Source organism: Pogoniulus pusillus, chromosome 43 (assembly GCF_015220805.1).
Source record: "Pogoniulus pusillus isolate bPogPus1 chromosome 43, bPogPus1.pri, whole genome shotgun sequence".
Taxonomy (NCBI): domain Eukaryota; kingdom Metazoa; phylum Chordata; class Aves; order Piciformes; family Lybiidae; genus Pogoniulus; species Pogoniulus pusillus.
This window is the reverse complement of record NC_087306.1, coordinates 1,178,958-1,200,821: the sequence shown is the minus strand read 5'-3', so window position 1 is coordinate 1,200,821 and position 21,864 is coordinate 1,178,958. Positions and strand designations below refer to the sequence as shown.

General features: G+C 63.9%; 1 protein-coding gene across 1 annotated transcript in view; it reads left to right on the top strand.

Annotated features, from left to right (window-relative positions):
- The window catches only part of POGZ (pogo transposable element derived with ZNF domain), a 55,502-nt gene that overhangs the window by 5,486 nt on the left and 28,152 nt on the right, over nucleotides 1-21,864 (top strand). The window contains exons 2-4 of the mRNA XM_064176036.1: nucleotides 13,164-13,319; nucleotides 19,197-19,357; nucleotides 20,857-20,965. Of these exons, the coding sequence (XP_064032106.1) occupies nucleotides 13,196-13,319; nucleotides 19,197-19,357; nucleotides 20,857-20,965 (394 nt within the window). The 5' untranslated portion in view covers nucleotides 13,164-13,195. The remainder of the gene's footprint in view (nucleotides 1-13,163; nucleotides 13,320-19,196; nucleotides 19,358-20,856; nucleotides 20,966-21,864) is intronic.

Sequence of the window (21,864 nt, the reverse complement as noted above, 5' to 3'; positions counted from 1 at the left end):
CCAGCTGAGGGTGTCCCTGCTGAGGGCAGGGGCTGGAGTGGAGGAGCTTTGGAGGTGCCTCCCAAGCCAGAGCAGTCCCTGCCTGCAGGATGCCCCAGCAGCAGCAGCAGCAGCAGCAGGAGGCTTTGTGGTGGGCACCGTGGGCATGGAGTGGGAGCTCCTTGGGTTTCAGAGGTGGGCAGGAGAGGAGAAGAGGCTCTGGGTGCAGGCTGGAGCAGAGGAGGTTGCAGAGGAGCATGAGGAGGAGAGCAGCCCCAGAGGGGTGTGAGCTGAAGGGGCTGTGGGGGGCAGGAGGCTGGGGGCTGGCACCTGTGAGTGGTGCCAAGGGGCAGCAGGTGGAGCTGAGGAGGTTGCCTGTGGGCAGGAGAGGAGAAGGTCGTTTGGGGTGGGGGTGCAGGAGGCCTGGAGCAGGCTGCCCAGAGGCTGTGGAGCCTCCTGGTGTGCAGAGCTGCCAAGGCCCAGCTGGATGTGCTCCTGGTGCCCTGCTGGAGCTGGGGAGGGGCAGAGGAGATGCCCTCCAGAGGTCCCTGCCCAGCCTGCTCTGGGCTCTCCTTGCTGTTGAGCCTGGGGAGGAAGGGGGAAGAGGAGGAGAGCTCTGAGGAGGCTGCGTGGTGGCTGCAGAGGCCACAGTGCAGAAGTGCCCATGCCAGGGGCACAGCCTGGGCAGGGGCACTTGGTTGGTGCATTGCCTCTGTCCCAGGGGTGCCCTGCACCTCAGCAGGGCATGCTTGAGGGGGACCCTGGAGCAGGGACTGTAGAGCCAGGAGGGAGGGAAAGGGCTGGGAGAGAGGAGACTGAGAGTGGGGAGGAGGCAGAAGGTGTGGGGTGAGGCTGGGCAGAGCCTGGCACAGGCTGCCCGGGGAGGCTGAGGCTGCCCCAGGCTGGAGGTGCCCCTGGGCAGCTGGAGCAGCTCTGAGCTCCCCTCCACAGTGAGGCTTCCCCAGCCTGCTCCAGCCCAGAGATCAGCTGCATTGTGGAAGGCCTTCAGGGCTATTATGGGATGTAAGAGCCCAGATCCTGTGCCCTCAGCTTTGTGCCCTCCAGCACTGGTGCTCAGCCTGCCCAGGGGGTCTGGCAGGAGGCAGCTGGCACTGGGCTCTGTAGAAGCCAAGCCCAGGAGGCCTCCCTGGGGCTGCTGATGCCTGGGGGGGTCCTCAGGGCACCTCCCTTGGCTCCTTGGGCTGGGGAGCCCAGGGGAGGATTGGAGCTTGAGCTTGGGCTTGGGGAGGCCTTGGTGGCATCTGCCAGGCTCAGGGAGCTGCCTGCTGGCTGTGCCCTGCCTGCCTCTGCCCTCGCTGACCTCCCCTGGGGGCCTCCAGAGAATGGAGCTCAGGGCCACGCTGGGGGGCAGAGGTGGGGCTGGAGGCTCCTGGGTCCTGCCCTGCTCTAGGAGTGCCCAAGCAGGGCTGATGGATCCCTGATGGATCCCTGATGGATCCCTCCTGCACTCCTGCCCTGGCAGGGGTGGGGCTGGATCACCCCCAGGGTCCCTTCCCACCCACTCCATGCATCCATCCAGGCAGCTGCTGGAGTCACCACCCCTGGAGCTGTGGCACCTGGGGGCATGGGGCAGTGCCCGTGGGGGTGGGTTTGGTGACCTCAGGATTGGGTTTGGTGACCTCAGGGGTAGGTTTGGTGACCTCAGGGGTGGGTTTGGTGACCTCAGGAGTGAGTTTGGTGACCTCAGGGGTGGCTTTGGTGACCTCAGGGGTGGGTTTGGTGACCTCAGGAGTAGGTTTGGTGACCTCAGGGGTAGGTTTGGTGACCTCAGGGGTGGGTTTGGTGACCTCAGGATTGGGTTTGGTGACCTCAGGGGTAGGTTTGGTGACCTCAGGAGTGAGTTTGGTGACCTCAGGGGTGGGTTTGGTGACCTCAGGATTGGGTTTGGTGACCTCAGGGGTGGGTTTGGTGACCTAAGGATTGGGTTTGGTGACCTCAGGGGTAGGTTTGGTGACCTCAGGGGTAGGTTTGGTGACCTCAGGGGTAGGTTTGGTGACCTCAGGAGTGAGTTTGGTGACCTCAGGGGTGGGTTTGGTGACCTCAGGATTGTGTTTGGTGGCCTCAGGATTGGGTTTGGTGACCTCAGGGGTGGGTTTGGTGACCTCAGGATTGGGTTTGGTGACCTCAGGGGTAGGTTTGGTGACCTCAGGAGTGAGTTTGGTGACCTCAGGGGTGGGTTTGGTGACCTCAGGAGTGGATTTGGTGACCTCAGGGGTGGGTTTGGTGACCTCAGGAGTGAGTTTGGTGACCTGAGGGGTGAGTTTGGTGACCTCGGGTGAGTTTGGTGACCTCAGGATTGGGTTTGGTGACCTCAGGAGTGAGTTTGGTGACCTTAGGGGTAGGTTTGGTGACCTCAGGGGTGGGTTTGGTGACCTCAGGGGTGAGTTTGGTGACCTCAGGAGTGAGTTTGGTGACCTCAGGGGTGGGTTTGGTGACCTCAGGATTGGGTTTGGTGACCTCAGGGGTGGGTTTGGTGACCTCAGGGGTGGGTTTGGTGACCTCAGGGGTGGGTTTGGTGACCTCAGGGGTGGGTTTGGTGACCTCAGAGGTCTTCTGCAGCCTTCATTGCTCTCTGGGCTCCCCTCCTCAGGTCCTCTCCCCCTCCCCAGCTGAAGGGCTGCAGGCTCATGGAGGGGCCTGGGTTGGAAGGGACCTTTAAGGTCATCCAGCTCCACCCTCCCCCACCCCGGCCTGGGACACCTCTCACCAGCCCAGGGGACACCATGGGGGAGGGAGGCCACAGCCAGGCCCTGGGCTGGCACTTTGTGGCCTTCCTTTGTGTTCCACCTCCACCCAGCACAGCCTCAGCCTCTCACTGCACCAAGTCACCTCTGGTCTTCAGCCCTGCCCTGCCAGCCTGGTGCCAGGCTGCTGATGCCCCCCAGGGCAGCAGGGGCCTGGCAAGCACCAGTTGCTTGATGCTCATGAAGGGAGGGAAGCTCCTGGAGCTGCAGGGAGGGGTTTGGAGAGAGGAGTCCTGACCCTGAGGTCCTTGCTGGGGGCAGGAGGCTGTGGAGACTCAGGAGCTGCCTGCGTGGGTGCCCAGGGGCAAGCCGGGAGGGGGAGCTGGAAGTGCCCAGGCAGAGCTCTGGGAGATGCCTTCAGGGAGCCTGCAGCTGCTGGCAGCCTGCAGCTGTCCCCTGAGACCTGCAGCTGTCCCCTGAGACCTGCAGCTGTCCCCTGAGACCTGCAGCTGTCCCCTGAGACCCTGCAGCTGTCCCCTGAGACCCTGCAGCTGTCCCCTGAGACCTGCAGCTGTCCCCTCAGACCTGCAGCTGTCCCCCCAGAGCCTGCAGCTGTCCCCTGAGACCTGCAGCTGTCCCCTGAGACCCTGCAGCTGTCCCCTGAGACCTGCAGCTGTCCCCCCCCCACCCTGCAGCTGTCCCCTGAGACCCTGCAGCTGTCCCCTGAGACCCTGCAGCTGTCCCCCCACACCTGCAGCTGTCCCCCCAGAGCCTGCAGCTGTCCCCCCAGAGCCTGCAGCTGTCCCCCCAGAGCCTGCAGCTGTCCCCCCAGAGCCTGCAGCTGTCCCCTGAGACCTGCAGCTGTCCCCCCAGAGCCTCCTGTCCACAGCTGCCTGGGAATGAAGGACTCAGGACCTGGGTCATGGAGTGGGGTGGGGCTGGTGCAGAGACCTGAGGTGGTTTGGTCTGGAGGAAGGCTGAGGGGAGCTGAGCAGTGGCTGCTCAGTGGTGCTTGTTAGGTAGAGAGGGAACAGAGTGGCAGAGGGTGAGGAGAAGGCAGAGGAGCTTAGCACCTTCCTTGCCTCAGTCTTCACTGGTGGGACAGGTTGTCTCCAGCACAGCTGCACTCCTGAGCTGGCAGATGGAGCCAGGGACCAGTACAGTCCCCCTCTAATCCAGGAGGAAGCAGTAAGGGACCTGCTGAGACACTTGGATCCTCACAAGTCCATGGGACCAGGTGGGATCCACCCTAGGGTGCTGAGAGAGCTGGAGCTGAGCTGGCCAAGCCACTCTCCATCATTTATCAGCAGTCCTGGCACACTGCAGAGCTCCCTGAAGACTGGCAGCTGGCCAAGGTGATGCCCATCCACAGGAAGGGTCATAAGGAGGAGCCAGAAAACTACAGACCTGTGAGCCTGACCTCAGTGCCAGGCAAGGGCATGGAACAGGTCATCTTGGGTGCCATCACAAAGCACCTCCAGGATGGCCAAGGGATCAGGCCCAGCCAGCAGGGGTTTAGGAAGGGCAGGTCCTGCCTCACCAACCTGATCTCCTTTTATGATCAGGTTCCTGCCTGGTGACTGTGGGGCAGGCTGTGGATGTAGTCTAGCTGGACTTCAGCAAAGCCTTTGACACTGTCTGCCACAGGAAGCTCCTAGGCAAGCTGGCAGCTCATGGCTTGGAGGGATTCACTGTGTGCTGGGTCAGGAAGTGGCTGGATGGCAGAGCCCAGAGAGTGGTGGTGAATGGTGCCACATGCAGTTGGCAGCTGGCACTGGTGGTGTGCCCCAAGGCTCAGTGCTGGGCCCAGTCCTGTTCAATATCTTTACTGATGATCTGGAGCAGGGGATTGAGTCCAGCAGCAGTGAGTGTGCAGATGACACCAAGCTAGGAGCAGTGTGGAGCTGCTGGAGGGTAGCAGAGCCCTGCAGAGGGACCTGGCCAGGCTGCATGGGTGGGCAGAGGCCAAGGGGATGAGACTGAACAAGGCCAAGGGCAGGTTCTGCACTTTGGCCACAACAACCCCAAGCAGCACTGCAGGCTGGGGCCAGAGTGGCTGAGAGCAGCCAGGCAGAGAGGGCCCTGGGGGTACTGATAGAGAGTAAGCTGAAGCTGAGGCAGCAGTGCCCAGGTGGGCAGCAGAGCCAGGGGCAGCCTGGGCTGGCTCAGGAGCAGTGTGGGCAGCAGGACAAGGGAGGTTCTTGTGCCCCTGTGCTCAGCACTGCTCAGGCCACCCCTGCAGTGCTGTGTCCAGTTCTGGGCTCCTCCACTGCAGAGAGCTGCTGAGGTGCTGGAAGGTGCCCAGAGCAGGGCAGCAAGGCTGGGGAGGGGCCTGGGGCTGTGCCCTGTGAGGAGAGGCTGAGGGAGCTGGGGGGGTGCAGCCTGCAGCAGAGGAGGCTCAGGGCAGAGCTCATTGCTGTCTGCAGCTGCCTGCAGGGAGGCTGTAGCCAGCTGGGGTTGGGCTCTGCTGCCAGGCAGCCAGGGACAGAAGGGGACACAGCCTGAAGCTGTGCCAGGGCAGGTCTAGGCTGGATGTGAGGAGGAAGCTGTTGGCAGAGAGAGTGATTGGCACTGGAATGGGCTGCCCAGGGAGGTGGTGGAGTCTCTGTGCCTGGAGGTGTTGGTGCCAAGCCTGGCTGGGCACTTAGTGCCATGCTCTGGTTGGCTGCACAGGGCTGGGGTAGGTTGGGCTGAGCTTGGAGCTCTCTTCCAGCCTGCCTGGCTCTGTGATCCTATGCAGAGGTCTGAGGGTGGCTGTCAGGAGGATGGAGCCAGGCTCTGGGCAGTGGTGCCCAGTGGCAGGGGGCAGCAGCAGGAGCCCAGGAGGCTGCACTGGAGGTGAGGAGAAGGCTTCCACGGTGTGAGGCTGCTGCAGGGCTGGGGCAGGCTGCCCAGGGAGGTGGTGGAGACCTCCAGCCCTGCCTGTGGGACCTGCCCTGGGTGCTCCTGCTCTGGCAGTGCAGTTGGGCTGGATGACCTCTGGGGCTCCCTTCCCACCTGCCCGTGCTGGGGTTCAGGCCCCTCCAGCTGCAGTCCTGCCGTGCCCAGGGACACCTCCCCCAGCCCAGGCTGCCCAAGGCCTCACCCAGCCTGGCCTGGAGCACCTCCAGCTTGGGGGCAGCCAAGCTGCTGTAGCCATGACCACATTCCTGCTTGCCAGCAGCCAGAGAGGGGCCAGGAGGTGCCCAGCTGGGCAAGAAGGGCACCAGCAGCCTGGCCTGGGGGGCAGCAGCAGGGCAGGGATTGTGCCTCTGGGCTGCTGTGATGGTTTGGGTGTTCTCTGCCCCCCCCCAGACTAGACCCAGCCGCTGGAAATTGAAGGATGGAGCTTGGGCTGGGGCAGCAGCCAGTGCCAGCAGCTGGGGGCAAAGAGGGCAGGGGAGGCAGTGCAGAAACACCACAGCTGGGCTGGCACTGGGGAGGGCACAGCTGGAAGCCTGGGGGCAGGTTTGGGCTCCTCAGTGCCAGGAGGACATTGAAGGGTGGAGAGGGCACAGAGAAGGGCAAGGAAGGTGGGCAAGGGTCTGGAGAAGAGGCTGGGGAGGGGCAGCTGAGGGAGGTGAGGCTGAGGAAGAGGAGGCTGAGGAAGGCCTCGTTGGGCTCTGCAGCTGCCTGGCAGGAGGCTGCAGGCAGGTGGGGGTTGGGCAGTGCCAGCCCAGAGGAGATGCCCTCAGGCTGCCCCGGGGCAGGCTCAGGTTGGCCACGAGGAACCATTTGTGCCCTGCAGGAGTGGTCAGGGCCTGGCCCAGGCTGCCCAGGGAGCTGCTGCAGTGCCCATGGCTGTGCCCATGCCCCTTGGTGCCAGGGCTTGGTGCCCGTGGTGGGCATGGGTTGGCATTGGGCTGGCTCAGTTCTGCCTCTCTGGTCACTCCTGAGGACACTTCTGCAGGCTGCAGGCTTGGGTCGAGCTCTTGCCCAGGGCTCTCAGTGGTTCACTGCTGGGACTGGAGAGTCCAAAGCTGAGCCTGAGCCTCCCTGAGGCTTTGAGGCTTCGTTTGGGGAGGAGAATTTCTCCTCCTCTGCTGCCAGGGAAGCCTCTCCCTGGCATGCACACCAAGGCTGCCCCTGGGCACGGTGGGCAGCTGCGGCAGGGCAGAGTGGGGAGCAGCAGGGGGCTGGGGCTGGGCGGTGTGAGGTGAATGTCCCCTGGGGGCAGGGGGCTGTGGAGCCTCCCCCCGGGGGTGTTCAGCCCCTGGGCACCTGTGTGGCACTCTGGGACGTGGTCTGCTTTCCAGCCAGGCTGGGCAGAGCCTGGCACAGGTTGCCCAGGGAGGTTTGGCTGCCCCCGGGCCAGGCTGAGGGAGGGCAGGGCAGGGCAGGGCAGGCTGGGCTGGGGGAGGGGTCCTGGGCAGGGCAGAGGATGGAGCCGGAGGAGCTCTGAGCTGCCCAGGGGGGCGGTGGAGCCAGAGCCGCTGCAGGAGCTCCGAGCCAGGTGTGGCACTCGGGGCCAGAGCTCAGCACAGAGTGGCTGAGGTTGGGAGGGACCTCAGAGGTCATCCAGCCCCCAGCAGCCCCCTCCGGGCCCGTTCCTTGCTCTGGGCTCCTCTCGCAGCTGCTTCCCGCTCCCGGCTGAAGGGCAGCGGAGATGGAGCCAGCCCCGGAGCGGGCTGGGCTGGGAGGGACCTGGAGGCTGAGCCAGCTCCAGCCCGGGCCGGGACAGCTCCGGGGCTGCTGCGGGGGGGGGGCAGCCGTGGCCTGTGCCAGCTGCTCTCAGCTGCAGCTTCCATTTCTTGCTCCCCCTCTCCGCTTCTGGCACCTTTTAGTTCCCCCTGCCCCTTCCCTGCCTGCGCTTCTACCCCCTCCTCTCTTTGCCCAGCCTGGCACAGCTCAGCCCAGCCTGGCACAGCTCAGCCCGGCACAGCACAGCCCAGCCTGGCACAGCTCAGCCCAGCCTGGCACAGCTCAGCCCGGCACAGCACAGCCCAGCCCAGCCTGGCACAGCTCAGCCCAGCCCAGCCCGGCACAGCTCAGCCCAGCCCAGCCTCGCCTGGCACAGCCCGGCACAGCCCAGCCCAGCCTGGCACAGCCTGGCACAGCTCAACCTGGCACAACTCAGCCCAGCCTGGCACAGCCCAGCACGGCACAGCCTGGCACAGCCCAGCCTGGCACAGCCCACCCTCACTCTCGATTTCTTCCTCCTCTCCCAGCTCCAATTCATTGTCCTGGCAGTGCCAGCCCTTGCCAAAGTCCCTGCCCAGCTCTCCTGCAGCCCCTTCAGGCACTGGAAGGTTGCTCTAAGGTCTCTTGGCCAACCTGAGCCTGCCCCGGGGCAGCCTGAGGGCATCTCCTCTGGGCTGGCACTGCCCAACCCCCACCTGCCTGCAGCCTCCTGCCAGGGAGCTGCAGAGCCCAACGAGGCCTTCCTCAGCCTCCTCTTCCTCAGCCTCACCACCCCTAGCTCCTTCAGCTGCCCCTCCCCAGCCTCTTCTCCAGACCCTTGCCCACCTTCCTTGCCCTTCTTTGTGCCCTCTCCACCCCCTCAATGTCCTCCTGGCACTGAGAAGCCCAAACCTGCCCCCAGGCTTCCAGCTGTGCCCTCCCCAGTGCCAGCCCAGGGGCACAATCCCTGCCCTGCTGCTGCTGCCCACAGCACTGCTGCTCCAGGCCAGCTGCTAGTGCCCTCTTGCCCAGCTGGGCACCTCTTGGCTCAGCTGCAGCTGCTGCCTGGCAGTGAGTGTGGCTGAGGGGGCAGGGAGCTGCGGGGCTGTGCCATGGGGCAGGGGGCGCTGGGTTGGGCTGGAGGAGCAGGAGCAGGGATCCAGCTGCAGGAGGAGCAGGAGCAGGGATCCAGCTGCGGGAGGAGCAGGGATCCAGCTGCAGGAGGAGCAGGGATCCAGCTGCGGGAGGAGCAGGAGCAGGGATCCAGCTGCAGGAGGAGCAGGGATCCAGCTGCGGGAGGAGCAGGAGCAGGGATCCAGCTGCAGGAGGAGCAGGGATCCAGCTGCAGGAGGAGCAGGGACCCAGCTGCGGGAGGAGCAGGAGCAGGGACCCAGCTGCGGGAGGAGCAGGAGCAGGGATCCAGCTGCAGGAGGAGCAGGGATCCAGCTGCAGGAGGAGCAGGGACCCAGCTGCAGGAGGAGCAGGAGCAGGGATCCAGCTGCAGGAGGAGCAGGGATCCAGCTGCGGGAGGAGCAGGAGCAGGGATCCAGCTGCAGGAGGAGCAGGGATCCAGCTGCGGGAGGAGCAGGAGCAGGGATCCAGCTGCAGGAGGAGCAGGGATCCAGCTGCGGGAGGAGCAGGAGCAGGGATCCAGCTGCAGGAGGAGCAGGGATCCAGCTGCAGGAGGAGCAGGGATCCAGCTGCAGGAGGAGCAGGGATCCAGCTGCGGGAGGAGCAGGAGCAGGGATCCAGCTGCGGGAGGAGCAGGGATCCAGCTGCGGGAGGAGCAGGGACCCAGCTGCGGGAGGAGCAGGAGCAGGGATCCAGCTGCAGGAGGAGCAGGAGCAGGGATCCAGCTGCGGGAGGAGCAGGAGCAGGGATCCAGCTGCAGCAGGAGCAGGGATCCAGCTGCAGGAGGAGCAGGAGCAGGGATCCAGCTGCAGGAGGAGCAGGAGCAGGGATCCAGCTGCAGGAGGAGCAGGAGCAGGGATCCAGCTGCAGGAGGAGCAGGAGCAGGGATCCAGCTGCGGGAGGAGCAGGAGCAGGGATCCAGCTGCAGGAACTCCCTCAGCTCCTCTTGGAGCTCTTCTGAGCTGCCCGGGCTGGGGGGCAGCAGCAGGAGCTGTGGGCACACCTGGGGCTGCTTGCAGAGGGCATCTGAGGCTGGCCCAGGGCTGTTGGCACTTTGGTGCCTCCTGGTTTTTGGTCCCTGCTCTTCCCTTCCCGTGGCTGTGTTGGCAGCCAGCCTGGAGTGGGCACAACCCCCAGCAGAGCCAGCCTGGGGCCTCCTCCTTCCCTCCCTGCCAGCCTTGGGGTGGGCACAACCCCCGGCAGAGCCAGCCTGGGGCTCCTCCTTCCCTCCCTGCCAGCCTTGGGGTGGGCACAACCCCCAGCAGAGCCAGCCTGGGGCTCCTCCTTCCCTCCCTGCCAGCCTTGGGGTGGGCACAACCCCTGGCAGAGCCAGCCTGGGGCTCCTCCTTCCCTCCCTGCCAGCCTTGGGGTGGGCAGCTTGGACACAGGAGGAGCCAAAAGCAGTGCAGGGTTGAGCCTAGGTTCGAGGGAGCAGCGCTGGGGAGGGGGCAGGTGTGTCACAGTGTCACAGCGTCACAGCGTCACAGTATCAGCGTCACAGTATCAGCGTCACAGTGTCACAGCGTCACAGTGTCACAGTGTCACAGCGTCACAGTGTCACAGCATCACAGTATCACAGTGCCACAGCATCACAGCATCACAGTATCACAGTGTCACTGTGTCACAGCATCACAGCGTCACAGCATCACAGCATCACAGTATCACAGCGTCACAGCATCACAGTATCACAGCATCACAGTGTCACAGCGTCACAGTGTCACAGCGTCACAGCGTCACAGTGTCACTGCATCACAGTGTCACAGTGTCACAGTGTCACAGTATCACAGCATCACAGCATCACAGCGTCACAGCGTCACAGCGTCACAGCGTCACAGTGTCACAGTATCACAGCGTCACAGTATCACAGTGTCACAGTATCACAGTGTCACAGTATCACAGTGTCACAGTGTCACAGCATCACAGTGTCACAGTATCACAGCGTCACAGTGTCACAGTATCACAGTGTCACAGCATCACAGTGTCACAGCGTCACAGTGTCACAGTATCACAGCGTCACAGCATCACAGTGTCACAGCATCACAGTATCACAGTGTCACAGCGTCACAGTGTCACAGTGTCACAGCATCACCAAGGTTGGAAGAGACCTCACAGACATCAAGTCCAACCTTTCCCACAGAGCTCAGTGTCAGGGCCAGGAGGCTGTGAGAGGCGAGCTCTGGGCACTGACCCCTCAGCAGCTTCCCTGCAGCAGCACAGCTTTATTCGCGTGGCAAAGCCTCTTATGCAGTGCTCAGAGGAGCTGTATCCAGACAGCCTGGGGCTGGCACAAGTGGGCACTACAGATTGGCCCAAAGCCATGTGCAAGGTTGCCCTGTGCCAAAACAACCTGTGGTTCCCACCCCAGGGGCTGGCAGGCTCAGCCCCCTGGAGCTGTGTCCCCCCCAGGGGCTGGCAGGTCCAGCCCCCTGCAGGTGTGTGTGGGTTCCTCGCTGTAGCTTCCAGCTCAAGGACGTTCTCCCATCCCAAGCTCTCATGTTTACAGCTCATGTCCTGCTGTGGGAGAGTTCTCCCACAGAGCTCAAGGCCAGACCATGGCACCAAGTGCCACGTCCAGTCCTGCCTTGCACAGCTCCAGGGACGGCGACTCCACCACCTCCCCGGGCAGCCCATTCCAGTGCCCAATGACTCTCTCAGGGAAGAACTTTCTCCTCACCTCAAGCCTAAACCTCCCCTGGCACAGCCTGAGGCTGTGTCCTCTTGTTCTGGTGCTGGCCACCTGAGAGAAGAGAGCAACCTCCTCCTGGCCACAACCTCCCCTCAGGTAGCTGTAGACAGCAATGAGGTCTGCCCTGAGCCTCCTCTTCTCCAGGCTAACCAATCCCAGCTCCCTCAGCCTCTCCTCGTAGGGCTGTGCTCAAGGCCTCTCCCCAGCCTCGTTGCCCTTCTCTGGACACGCTCAAGCATCTCAATGTCCCTCCTAAACTGGGGGGCCCAGAACTGAACACAGCACTCAAGGTGTGGTCTAACCAGTGCAGGGCACAGGGGTGTGAGGTGCTCCAGCCCCTTCCTTCCTCCCCAGCAGGGAGCTCTGCTGCTGGCCCCGCAGGGAATTCCCATTCCCAGGCATTCCATTTGTCCCAGGAGGTGAACCCTCGCCCGGGCAGCTGCTCCCAGGCAGTTCATCCACCCTCGGGAGCTGCTCTCCCCAGGGAGTTTCCTTCCTTCCAGGGCATTAATTCCCTTCCAAGGGAGGGGTTTTCCAGGGAATGGCTTCCAGGGCATTCGTTGTCCCAGGGGATTCCTTTGTCCCGGGAATGACTTCTCTCCAAGGGGTTTCTTTCCCTCCAGGGACTCAGTTTTCTTCGGGGGGGTGTCAAGGTCCAGAGGAGCAGAGATTAAGAGCATCTCTGTCCGGGGGAGCAGGACCAGTTCTTATGGACTGCGAGTTGTGAAATGAAGGTGCAAAAGAGAGCAGAGATCACCTTGAAACTGTTAAAGGATAAGGTTGGGCAAAACAGAGGGAGAGAGGGGAGAAGGGGAGAGAGAGAGATCAGAACAGAGAGAGGGGCGAAGGGGAGAGAGAGAGATCAGAGAGGGGAGAAGGGGAGAGAGATCAGAACAGAGAGAGGGGAGAAGGGGGGGAGAGAGAGATCAGAACAGAGAGAGGGGAGAAGGGGAGAGAGAAAGATCAGAACAGAGAGAGAGAGGGGAGGAGGGGGAGAGAGAGAGATCAGAACAGAGAGAGAGGGGAGAAGGGGGAGAGAGAGAGATCAAGAGATCGATGGAGGAGAGAAGGAGCAGGGAAGGGGAAGGGCTGTGATCATTCCCCTCAGCCGCAGATGAAGGGGAGGGAGAGAGATGGGTGCTGGCCCGGGGGTGATCTGCGGAGTTTGGCCGAGGTTCTTCAGGTGGTGTGCAGCTGGAGGTGCCACCCTTGCTCTGGTGGGGATGCCACCCTTGGTCTGGTAGGGATGCCACCCTTGCTCTGGTGGGGATGCCACCCTTGCTCTGGTGGGGATGCCACCCTTGGTCTGGTAGGGATGCCACCCTTGGTCTGGTGGGGATGCCACCCTTGGTCTGGTAGGGATGCCACCCTTGCTCTGGTGGGGATGCCACCCTTGGTCTGGTAGGGATGCCACCCTTGGTCTGGTGGGGATGCCACCCTTGGTCTGCTGGGGATGCCACCCTTGGTCTGGTGGGGATGCCACCCTTGGTCTGGTGGTGATGCCACCCTTTGTCTGGTGGGGATGCCACCCTTGGTCTGCTGGTGATGCCACCCTTGGTCTGCTGGTGATGCCACGCTTGCTCTGCTGGTGATGCCACGCTCTGGCAGGCATTTCTCCTGCCTTTTTATGCAGTTTTCTGCTCCGTCTCCAGCTGCAGCCCCCCCCAGGGCATCTTCCTGTGCATCCTCAGGCATTCGCAGGGGTCTGGCGTCGCCGGGGGGGGGGGGGAAGGACCTCCACCCCCTCTTGGCTACACCTGTCCACACCCTGCACACACAGCCCTTGGGGGTAGCTGAGCTGAGATGGAGGCTTCCAGGGTGAGGTCCAGGAGTTCCCAAGGTGGTGTCTGTTGCTTTGCATCCCTGAGCTTTGGGCTCAGCACCGAGTCTGAGTCCCAGGAGTAGCAGATGAAGGCGAGGAGATGCTCTCCTCTTCATCTTCCTCGGTTAAGGAGGGGCGATGCAATCTTCATCTTCCTTGGTTAAGGGGAGGGAGGATCAGACTCTCGCCGGGGGGATTCGTTCCCTTGCCGGGAGCTGATTCCCTGCTGCCTGCGGCTCAGGCTCGGCCCCGGCGGCGCCCCCGCGGCGCAGGATGGCAGACACAGACCTGTTCATGGAGTGCGAGGAGGAGGAGCTGGAGCCCTGGCAGAAGATCAGCGACGTCATCGAGGACTCCGTGGTGGAGGATTACAACTCGGTGGAGAAAACTGCTCCAGGTGATGCCCCCTGGAGAGGGGGGGAGAGGGGAGTGGGATGCGGGATGAGGGTTGGGATGTGGGTTGGGGGCTGGGATGTGGGATGAGGAGTGGGATGCAGGATGAGGGTTGGGATGTGGGATGAAGGTTGGGATGTGGGATGAAGGCTGGGATGCAGGATGAGGGTTGGAATGCAGGATGAGGGCTGGGATGTTGGATGAGGGTTGGGATGTGGGTTGGGGGCTGGGATGTGGGTTGGGGGTTGGGATGCAGGATGAGGGTTGGGATGTGGGATGAGGATTGGGATGCAGGATAAGGGCTGGGATGCAGGATGAGGGCTGGGATGTGGGATGAGGATTGGGATGCAGGATGAGGGTTGGGATGCAGGATGAGGGCTGGGATGTGGGATGAGGATTGGGATGCAGGATGAGGGTTGGGATGCAGGATGAGGGCTGGGATGTGGGTTGGGGGCTGGGATGTGGGTTGGGATGCAGGATGAGGGCTGGGATGCAGGATGAGGTTTGGGATGCAGGATGAGGGCTGGGATGTGGGTTGGGATGCAGGATGAGGGCTGGGATGTGGGTTGGGGGCTGGGATGTGGGTTGGGATGCAGGATGAGGGCTGGGATGTGGGCTGGGGGCTGGGATGTGGGTTGGGATGCAGGATGAGGGCTGGGATGCAGGATGAGGGCTGGGATGAGGGTTGGGGGCTGGGATGTGGGGTGGGGGCTGGGATGTGGGATGAGGATTGGGATGCAGGATGAGGGCTGGGATGTGAGATGAGGATTGGGATGCAGGATGAGGGCTGGGATGTGGGATGAGGGTTGGGATGCAGGATGAGGGCTGGGATGTGGGGTGGGGGCTGGGATGTGGGTTGGGGGCTGTGGTTTTCCTCACCTGCTGGGGCTGCAAAATGAGCTCAGGCTCTGTGGGGGCAGGGGGGAGGAGCAGGTCGTGCCCCCTGGGCACCAGGGTGGGACCTTTCTTCCTGCTGCAGGGCAGCTTTGAGCTGGGAGAGGAAAGCAGCTCCTGGCGAGCTGCAGCCTGAGGAGCAGCTCTCGACCTCCTGACCCCCAGCCCTGAGGCAGAGGGTGGAGGGGCTGGGGGTGAGGAAGGCTGGCAGCTGGCCTTGGCTCTGAGGCTGGAGGGTCATGGAGGGGTTGGAAGGGACCTCTGGAGGGCATCCAGGCCAAGCCCCCTGCCCGAGCAGGGTGACCCAGGGCAGGGCACGCAGGGGGCTGGAAGCTCTCCAGGAGACTGAAACTGAGGCAGAGGATGGAGGGACTGGGGGGTGAGGAAGGCTGGCAGCTGACCTTGGCTCTGTTGCTGCTGGAGGGTCATGGAGGGGTTGGAAGGGACCTCTGGAGGGCATCTCCTGCCCCCCCAGCTCCAGCAGGGCACCCCCAGCAGCCTGCCCAGGGGCACAGTGCCCAGGGGGGTGGCAGCTCTGCACACAAGGAGGCTCCACAGCCTCTGGGCAGCCTGCTCCAGGCCTTGGCACCCTCACAACAAACAACTTCCTCCTGCTGCCCACAGGCAACCTCCTCAGCTCCTCCTGGTGCCTCTTGGGCTGATTCCCTCTTCTCCTCCTGCCTCCCAGCAGCTCCTTGGGGGGTTTGGCCCCTAGAGGTGAGGACTTGAGGCCAAGTCCCCAGACAGCACAGCTGGTGCTGGCCACAGCGACCCTTTGTGAGCCTCAGCTCTCATCCTGCACCTCCTTAGGTCCTCCCTGACCTCAGCAGTGCTGCCCAGCAGCTCTGCCAGGTGCAGTGTGGAGTCCTGCAGCAGGGGGGGCTGGAAGGGACCTTCAGGCTCATCCATGGGCAGGGACACCTCCCCCTGCCCAGCTCCTGCAGGGAGCAAACTTCTGGATCCAGCAGGAAGAGAGGGAAAAAAGGAGCCCCCGGGAGGTGTTTCCCGTTGGGAGTGGAAGCTTTGGGAGCTCCCTGCTGGGCTCAGCTCTCCTCTGGGTGGCATTGCTGCAGCAGAGGATTTGCCAACCTCCTGCAGCTCCCTGCCAGCTCTTGTGACACAGCTCTGGCTTGCAGGGGAATCCTTCCTGGCTTGGTGCCAGCCAGGCTTTGGAGTGGCAAAGTGCCACCACCAGGACATCTGTCACCTCCTGCCGGGCCAGTGGCTGCGGGTCGGGTCCCAGCTGAGCTGGCAGAGTGCTGAGGCAGTGAGGTGTGGCTGAGGGCAGCTCAGCTGGCAGCAGGCTGGGGCTGGCAGCAGGCTGGGGCTGGCAGCAGGCTGGGGCTGGCAGCTTGCACTGTGCTTGACATCAGTTCCAAGCCAGACCCTTAGCAGGGCAGGGCTGAGGGAGGCTCAGCAGAGCTCCTCCCTTCTCCTGCTGGAAGCTTTTTGGTGGCTTGTTTGGTTTGAAGATTTTTTTTCCCCTCTCTAGGATCTTTTTGGTTCTTTTCCCATGGATCAGGTGGGGTTGGAAGGGACCTGTGGAGGGCATCCAGCCCAAGCCCCCCTGCTCCAGCAAGGTCCCCCAGGGACACACAGAGGGGGAGCTGGAAGGGACCTGTGGAGATCATCCAGCCCAAGCCCCCCTGCTCCAGCAGGGTCCCCCAGGGACACACAGAGGGGGAGCTGGAAGGGACCTGTGGAGGGCATCCAGCCCAAGCCCCCCTGCTCCAGCAGGGTCCCCCAGGGACACACAGAGGGGGAGCTGAAAGGGACCTGTGGAGGGCATCCAGCCCAAGCCCCCCTGCTCCAGCAAGGTCCCCCAGGGACACATCCAGGGGGAGCTGGAAGGGACCTGTGGAGGGCATCCAGCCCAAGCCCCCCTGCTCCAGCAGGGTCCCCCAGGGGCACACCCAGGGGGGGTTGGAAGCTCTCCAGACAAGGAGGCTCCACAGAGCAGCCTGCTCCAGGCCTCCACACCAAACAATTTGCTCCTCATGTTCCTCTGGAGCCTCCTGGGTTCCAGTTTGTGCCTCTTGGCCTGGCCCTGGGCACCACTGAGTGCAGCCTGGAAGGCAGAAGGAGGAAGCCTGAGCAGGAGGAGGAAGTTGTTTGTTGTGAGGGTGCCAAGGCCTGGAGCAGGCTGCCCAGAGGCTGTGGAGCCTCCTGGTGTGCAGGCTCCAGCCCCCCCTGGATGTGTTGCTCAGGAGGGACAGGGCACTGCTGGGGAGTGCAGCAGAGGCTGTGAGGATGCTGAAGGGGTGGCAGAGCCCTGCCTGGGGCTGGTCAGTCTGGAGAGGAGGAGGCTGAGAGAGGACCTGAGCAATGTCTGTGAAGATCTGAAGCGGGGGGGGGGGGCAGGAAGCAGGGGCCAGGCTCTTATTGGCAGTGCCCAGGGCCAGGGCAGGGGGCACAAAGTGGAGCCCAGGAGGTTTCACCTCAGCAGGAGGAGGAAGTTGTTTGCTGTGAGGGTGCCAAGGCCTGGAGCAGGCTGCCCAGAGAGGCTGTGGAGCCTCCTCCTGTGCCCCCCCCCGGGGTGTGTCCCTGTGTGCCCTGCCCTGAGTGCCCCTCTCGGGCAGGGGTTTGTCTGGGTGCTCTCTGGAGGCCCTTTGCATTCCTTACCCCTCTGCTCCTCCAGCAGTTCCCCACCCAAGGGGAGCTGCCAACCTTCCTCAGCCCCAGCCCCTCCATCCTCTGCCTCAGCCCGAGCCCAGCTCTGCTGCTGGATGCTCTCTGGGAGCTGTCTCCTTGCCAGCAGCTGTGTGGCTTGGATCTGAACCTTCCAACTGCTTCTGCCTGGTGTCAGCCTCAGGAGAACACTTGGATGGTGGCCCCTGAGGAGTGCCAGGCTGGCAGCAGCCACCCTGGCAGCAGCTTGCACGAGGGGAAGTTGTGCTGGCAGTGGGTCAGAAGAGTTTGGCACCAGGCAGCTGTGATCCTGGATGCTCTCAGCTCCAGAGGAAGCATCTGCTGGGAGCAGCAGCCAAGCCCTGCAGCACCAGCAGCCTCCTCCTGCACCCAGCTGGCATCTTCCCTCCTGTGGGCAGCAGGGCAGGGGAGGTTCTGCTGCCCTGTGCTCTGCCCTGCTGAGGCCACCCCTGCAGTGCCAGGGCCAGCTCTGGGCTCCCCCCAGCTGCAGAGAGAGCCCAGTGGGGGTGGGGAGGTGCTGGGGGCCTGGAGCAGCTCCGGGGGGAGCAGAGGCTGAGCCCTGGGGCTGAGCCTGCAGCAGAGCAGCCCCAGAGGGGTCTGAGCTGAAGGGGCTGTGGGGGGCAAGAGCCTGGGGCTGGCACCTGTGAGTGGTGCCCAGGGCCAGGCCGAGGGGCAGCAGGAGGAGCTGAGGAGGTTGCCTGTGGGCAGCAGGAGGAAGTTGTTTGTTGTGAGGGTGCCAAGGCCTGGAGCAGGCTGCCCAGAGGCTGTGGAGCCTCCTTGTGTGCAGAGCTGCCACCCCCCTGGGCACTGTGCCCCTGGGCAGGCTGCTGTGGGTGCCCTGCTGGAGCTGGGGGGGCAGGAGATGCCCTCCAGAGGTCCCTGCCCACCCTCCCATGCTGAGCTTGGGCCTTTCTGTGTCTCAGCTCCCTCTGGCAGGAGGGAACCCTCCGGAGCTGGGCTGCAGCAGCAGGAGCTGGGCAGGACACGAGGCCAGGCAGGGCTGAGCTGAGCCTGGGGTGGGCCTGGGGAGGAAGGACTCAGGGCTCAGCCCCCTCCAGCAGCCCCAGCCCAGTGCTGCTGGGGGTGTTTGTGGGTGCTGGTGCTGAGCAGAGCTGTGTGGGGAGAGCCTGAGCAGGCCTGAGCCCAGGCAGGGGAGGTGAAAGCCCCTGGGGGGGGGAGGCACAATTGGCCCTGGGGGCCTCATCCCATGGAGCAGCCTCTGCTGCTGCCCAGCAGTGCCCAGCAGAGGAGCTGGGAATGGGTTGGAAAGAGACCTGCAAGGGCATCCAGCTCCACCTCCCTGCCCCCATGGGGCACCTCCCTGTGCCAGGGTTGGTATTGGTCCAGCTCTGCTCCCCTCCCTGTGCCAGGGGTGCTGCTGCTCCAGCTCTGCTCCCCTCCCTGTGCCAAGGCTGCTGCTGGTGCAGCTCTGCGCCCCTCCCTGTGCCAGGGGTGGTATTGGTCCAGTTCTGCTCCCCTCCCTGTGCCAGGGGTGCTGCTGGTGCAGCTCTGCTCCCCTCCCTGTGCCTGGGATGCTGCTGGTGCAGCTCTGCTCCCCTCCCTGTGCCAGAGGTGGTATTGGTCCAGCTCTGCTCCCCTCTCTGTGCCAGGGGTGCTGCTGCTCCAGCTCTGCTCCCCTCCCTGTGCCAGGGCTGCTGCTGGTGCAGCTCTGCTCCTATCCCTGTGCCAGGGTTGGTATTGGTCCAGCTCTGCTCCCCTCCCTGTGCCAGGGCTGCTGCTGGTGCAGCTCTGCTCCTATCCCTGTGCCAGGGTTGGTATTGGTCCAGCTCTGCTCCCCTCCCTGTGCCAGGGGTGCTGCTGCTCCAGCTCTGCTCTCTCCCTGTGCCAGGGGTGCTGCTGGTGCAGCTCTGCTCTCTCCCTGTGCCAGGGATGCTGCTGCTCCAGCTCTGCTCCCCTCCCTGTGCCAGGGATGCTGCTGGTCCAGCTCTGCTCCCTCCCTGTGCCAGGGATGCTGCTGCTCCAGCTCTGCTCCCCTCCCTGTGCCAGGGGTGCTGCTGGTCCAGCTCTGCTCCCTCCCTGTGCCAGGGATGCTGCTGCTCCAGCTCTGCTCCCCTCCCTGTGCCAGGGGTGCTGCTGCTCCAGCTCTGCTCCCCTCCCTGTGCCAGGGATGCTGCTGCTCCAGCTCTGCTCCCCTCCCTGTGCCAGGGATGCTACTGGTGCAGCTCTGCTCCCCTCCCTGTGCCAGGGGTGCTGCTGGTGCAGCTCTGCTCCCCTCCCTGTGCCAGGGGTGCTGCTGGTGCAGCTCTGCTCCCCTGCAGCAGCTCTGCTCCCCTCAGCAGAGTGTGACTGTTGGGCTGTGTCTCTCCTTCCCTTGCAGCTGGCACCCCCCTGGTGCAGCAGAGTGGGCAGCCTCTGATCCTCACGCAGAGCCCCAGCATGGTGCCCCAGCCGGTGCTGCGCCCTGTGCAGATCATGCAGAATGCCAACCACGTCACCAGCTCGCCTGTGCCCAACCAGCCCATCTTCATCACCACCCAGGTGAGCCCAGGGCACGCCTCAGCTGCTGCCTGCAGCTCCTCCTGCGCCTCTGCTGCGGTGCTGCCACTCAGGGAGGTTGGAAGAGGTCTTCTGAGACCAGCAGAGTCTGCAGCCAGGCTGGGGAGAGGCTGCCCGGGGAGGCTCTGGCTGTGCCCTCCCTGGAGCTTGCTCAAGGCCTTCTACAGGCTGGGCTGGGGTGGGAGAGGGTCCAGGGAGGTTGAAAGGGGCTCCAGAAGAGCTGGGCAGGTACTTTGGCAAGGGTTGGCAGTGCCAGGATGAGCAGTGACAGCTTTGAGCTGGGAGAGGGGAGAGTGAGAGTGGAGAGGGGGAAGAGATAGGTGAGAGTGAGGCTGGGCAGAGCCTGGCACAGGCTGCCCAGGGAGGCTGTGGCTGCCCCCAGCCTGGAGGTGTTCCAGGCCAGGCTGGATGAGGCCCTGAGCAGCCTGGGCTGGGGGTGGTGTCCCTGGGCATGGCAGGGCTGGAGGAGCTCTGAGCTCCCATTCCATGACTAAATCCCAGCCACGACCCAGAGCTCCTCAGCTCCTCCTGTTCTCAGCACCTCCAAGCCTTGAGCCTTCAGCCAGAACCTGCTGGGGTTGGGCTTTGGATGTGGCTTCAGCAGCAGCTGGGTTGGCAGCAGAGGCTGCTGCCAGTCCCTTGGCACTGGAATCTCCCCTGGGGGAAGTTGGGCCCCAGGCCAGAGCCCAGCAGCTCCTGTGGAGCCAGCCCAGAGCTGCTGGCACTGCTGCTGGCACTGCCCGGTGGAGCTTCACTCCCTGCTTGCTTGGATCCAGCTCCCCGTGGGAATTCCACCTGCTGGAGACTTCCCTGCTCTGCTTTGCTTCCCTGGGATGGTTTCTTTCAGTGCCTCCTGGCTTGGAGCATTTGCTGAGCCCTGGGAGAAGATTTCTGTGTGGGCAGCAGCAGCAGGGCAGGGATTGTGCCCCTGGGCTGGGCACTGGGGAGGGCACAGCTGGAAGCCTGGGGGCAGGTTTGGACTCCTCAGTGCCAGGAGGACATTGAGGAAGTGGAGAGGGCACAGAGAAGGGCAAGGAAGGTGGGCAAGGGTCTGGAGAAGAGGCTGGGGAGGGGCAGCTGAGGGAGCTGGGGGTGGTGAGGCTGAGGCAGAGGAGGCTGAGGAAGGCCTCGTTGGGCTCTGCAGCTCCCTGGCAGGAGGCTGCAGGCAGGTGGGGGTTGGGCAGTGCCAGCCCAGAGGAGATGCCCTCAGGCTGCCCCGGGGCAGGCTCAGGTTGGCCACGAGGAACCATTTGTGCCCTGCAGGAGTGGTCAGGGCCTGGCCCAGGCTGCCCAGGGAGCTGCTGCAGTGCCCATGGCTGGAGCTGCTGCCTTGCCCTGTGCCCATGGCACTGTGCCCATGCTGGGGTTGGGTTGGTGTTGCTCTGGCTGCTGTCAGAGGTATTTCCCAAGCCCAGTGGTGCCCTGGCAGTGCGTGGGGGTGTTGCTGAGGCTGCCAGCAGTGGTTGGCACTCTGCCTGCAGGGCTTCCCCGTGCGCAACGTGCGGCCGGTGCAGAACACCATGAACCAGGTTGGCATCGTCCTGAACGTGCAGCAGGGGCAGACTGTCAGACCCATCACCCTCGTCCCAGGTAAGGCCTGCAGGGGGGCAAAGCTGTGCCCCTGGGGCCCTCTGTGCAGAGCACAGCAGCTCTGCAGGGTGGGCTCAGTGCTGCAGGAGCTGGCATCTGCCCTCGGCTGTGGCTGCGGTGCCAGTGGCTGGCAGCGGGCACTGAGCTCTCTCTGCTCGGGATGTGAAGTGGAGGTGGTGGAGCCTTGCCCCGAGTCAAAAAGGGCATCTAAGTGTTGGAGAGGGTCCAGGGGAGGCCACCAGGAGGAGCAGAGGCTGCAGAAGCTGCTCTGTGGGCACAGGCTGGCAGAGCTGGGGCCGGTCAGGCTGGAGGAGGGAAGGCTCCAGGGGGAGCTCGGAGCAGCCTCCCCCGCGGGCACTGCAGGAGTGGGGCAGGAGAGGTCCCTGCCCAGGCAGGGCTTGGAGCTGGCTGAGCCCTGAGCTCCCTTCCAGCCCAGTCTGAAGCATCCAGCTTGGAGCTGGCTCAGCTCTGAGCTCCCTTCCAGCCCAGTCTGAAGCATCCAGCTTGGAGCTGGCTCAGCTCTGAGCTCCCTTCCAGCCCAGTCTGGAGCATCCAGCTTGGAGCTGGCTGAGCTCTGAGCTCCCTTCCAGCCCAGTCTGGAGCATCCAGCTTGGAGCTGGCTGAGCTCTGAGCTCCCTTCCAGCCCAGTCTGGAGCATCCAGCTTGGAGCTGGCTGAGCTCTGAGCTCCCTTCCAGCCCAGTCTGAAGCATCCAGCTTGGAGCTGGCTCAGCCCTGAGCTCCCTTCCAGCCCAGTCTGAAGCATCCAGCTTGGAGCTGGCTCAGCTCTGAGCTCCCTTCCAGCCCAGTCTGAAGCATCCAGCTTGGAGCTGGCTCAGCTCTGAGCTCCCTTCCAGCCCAGTCTGGAGCATCCAGCTCCAGGCCCCCACCCTGGGCAGTG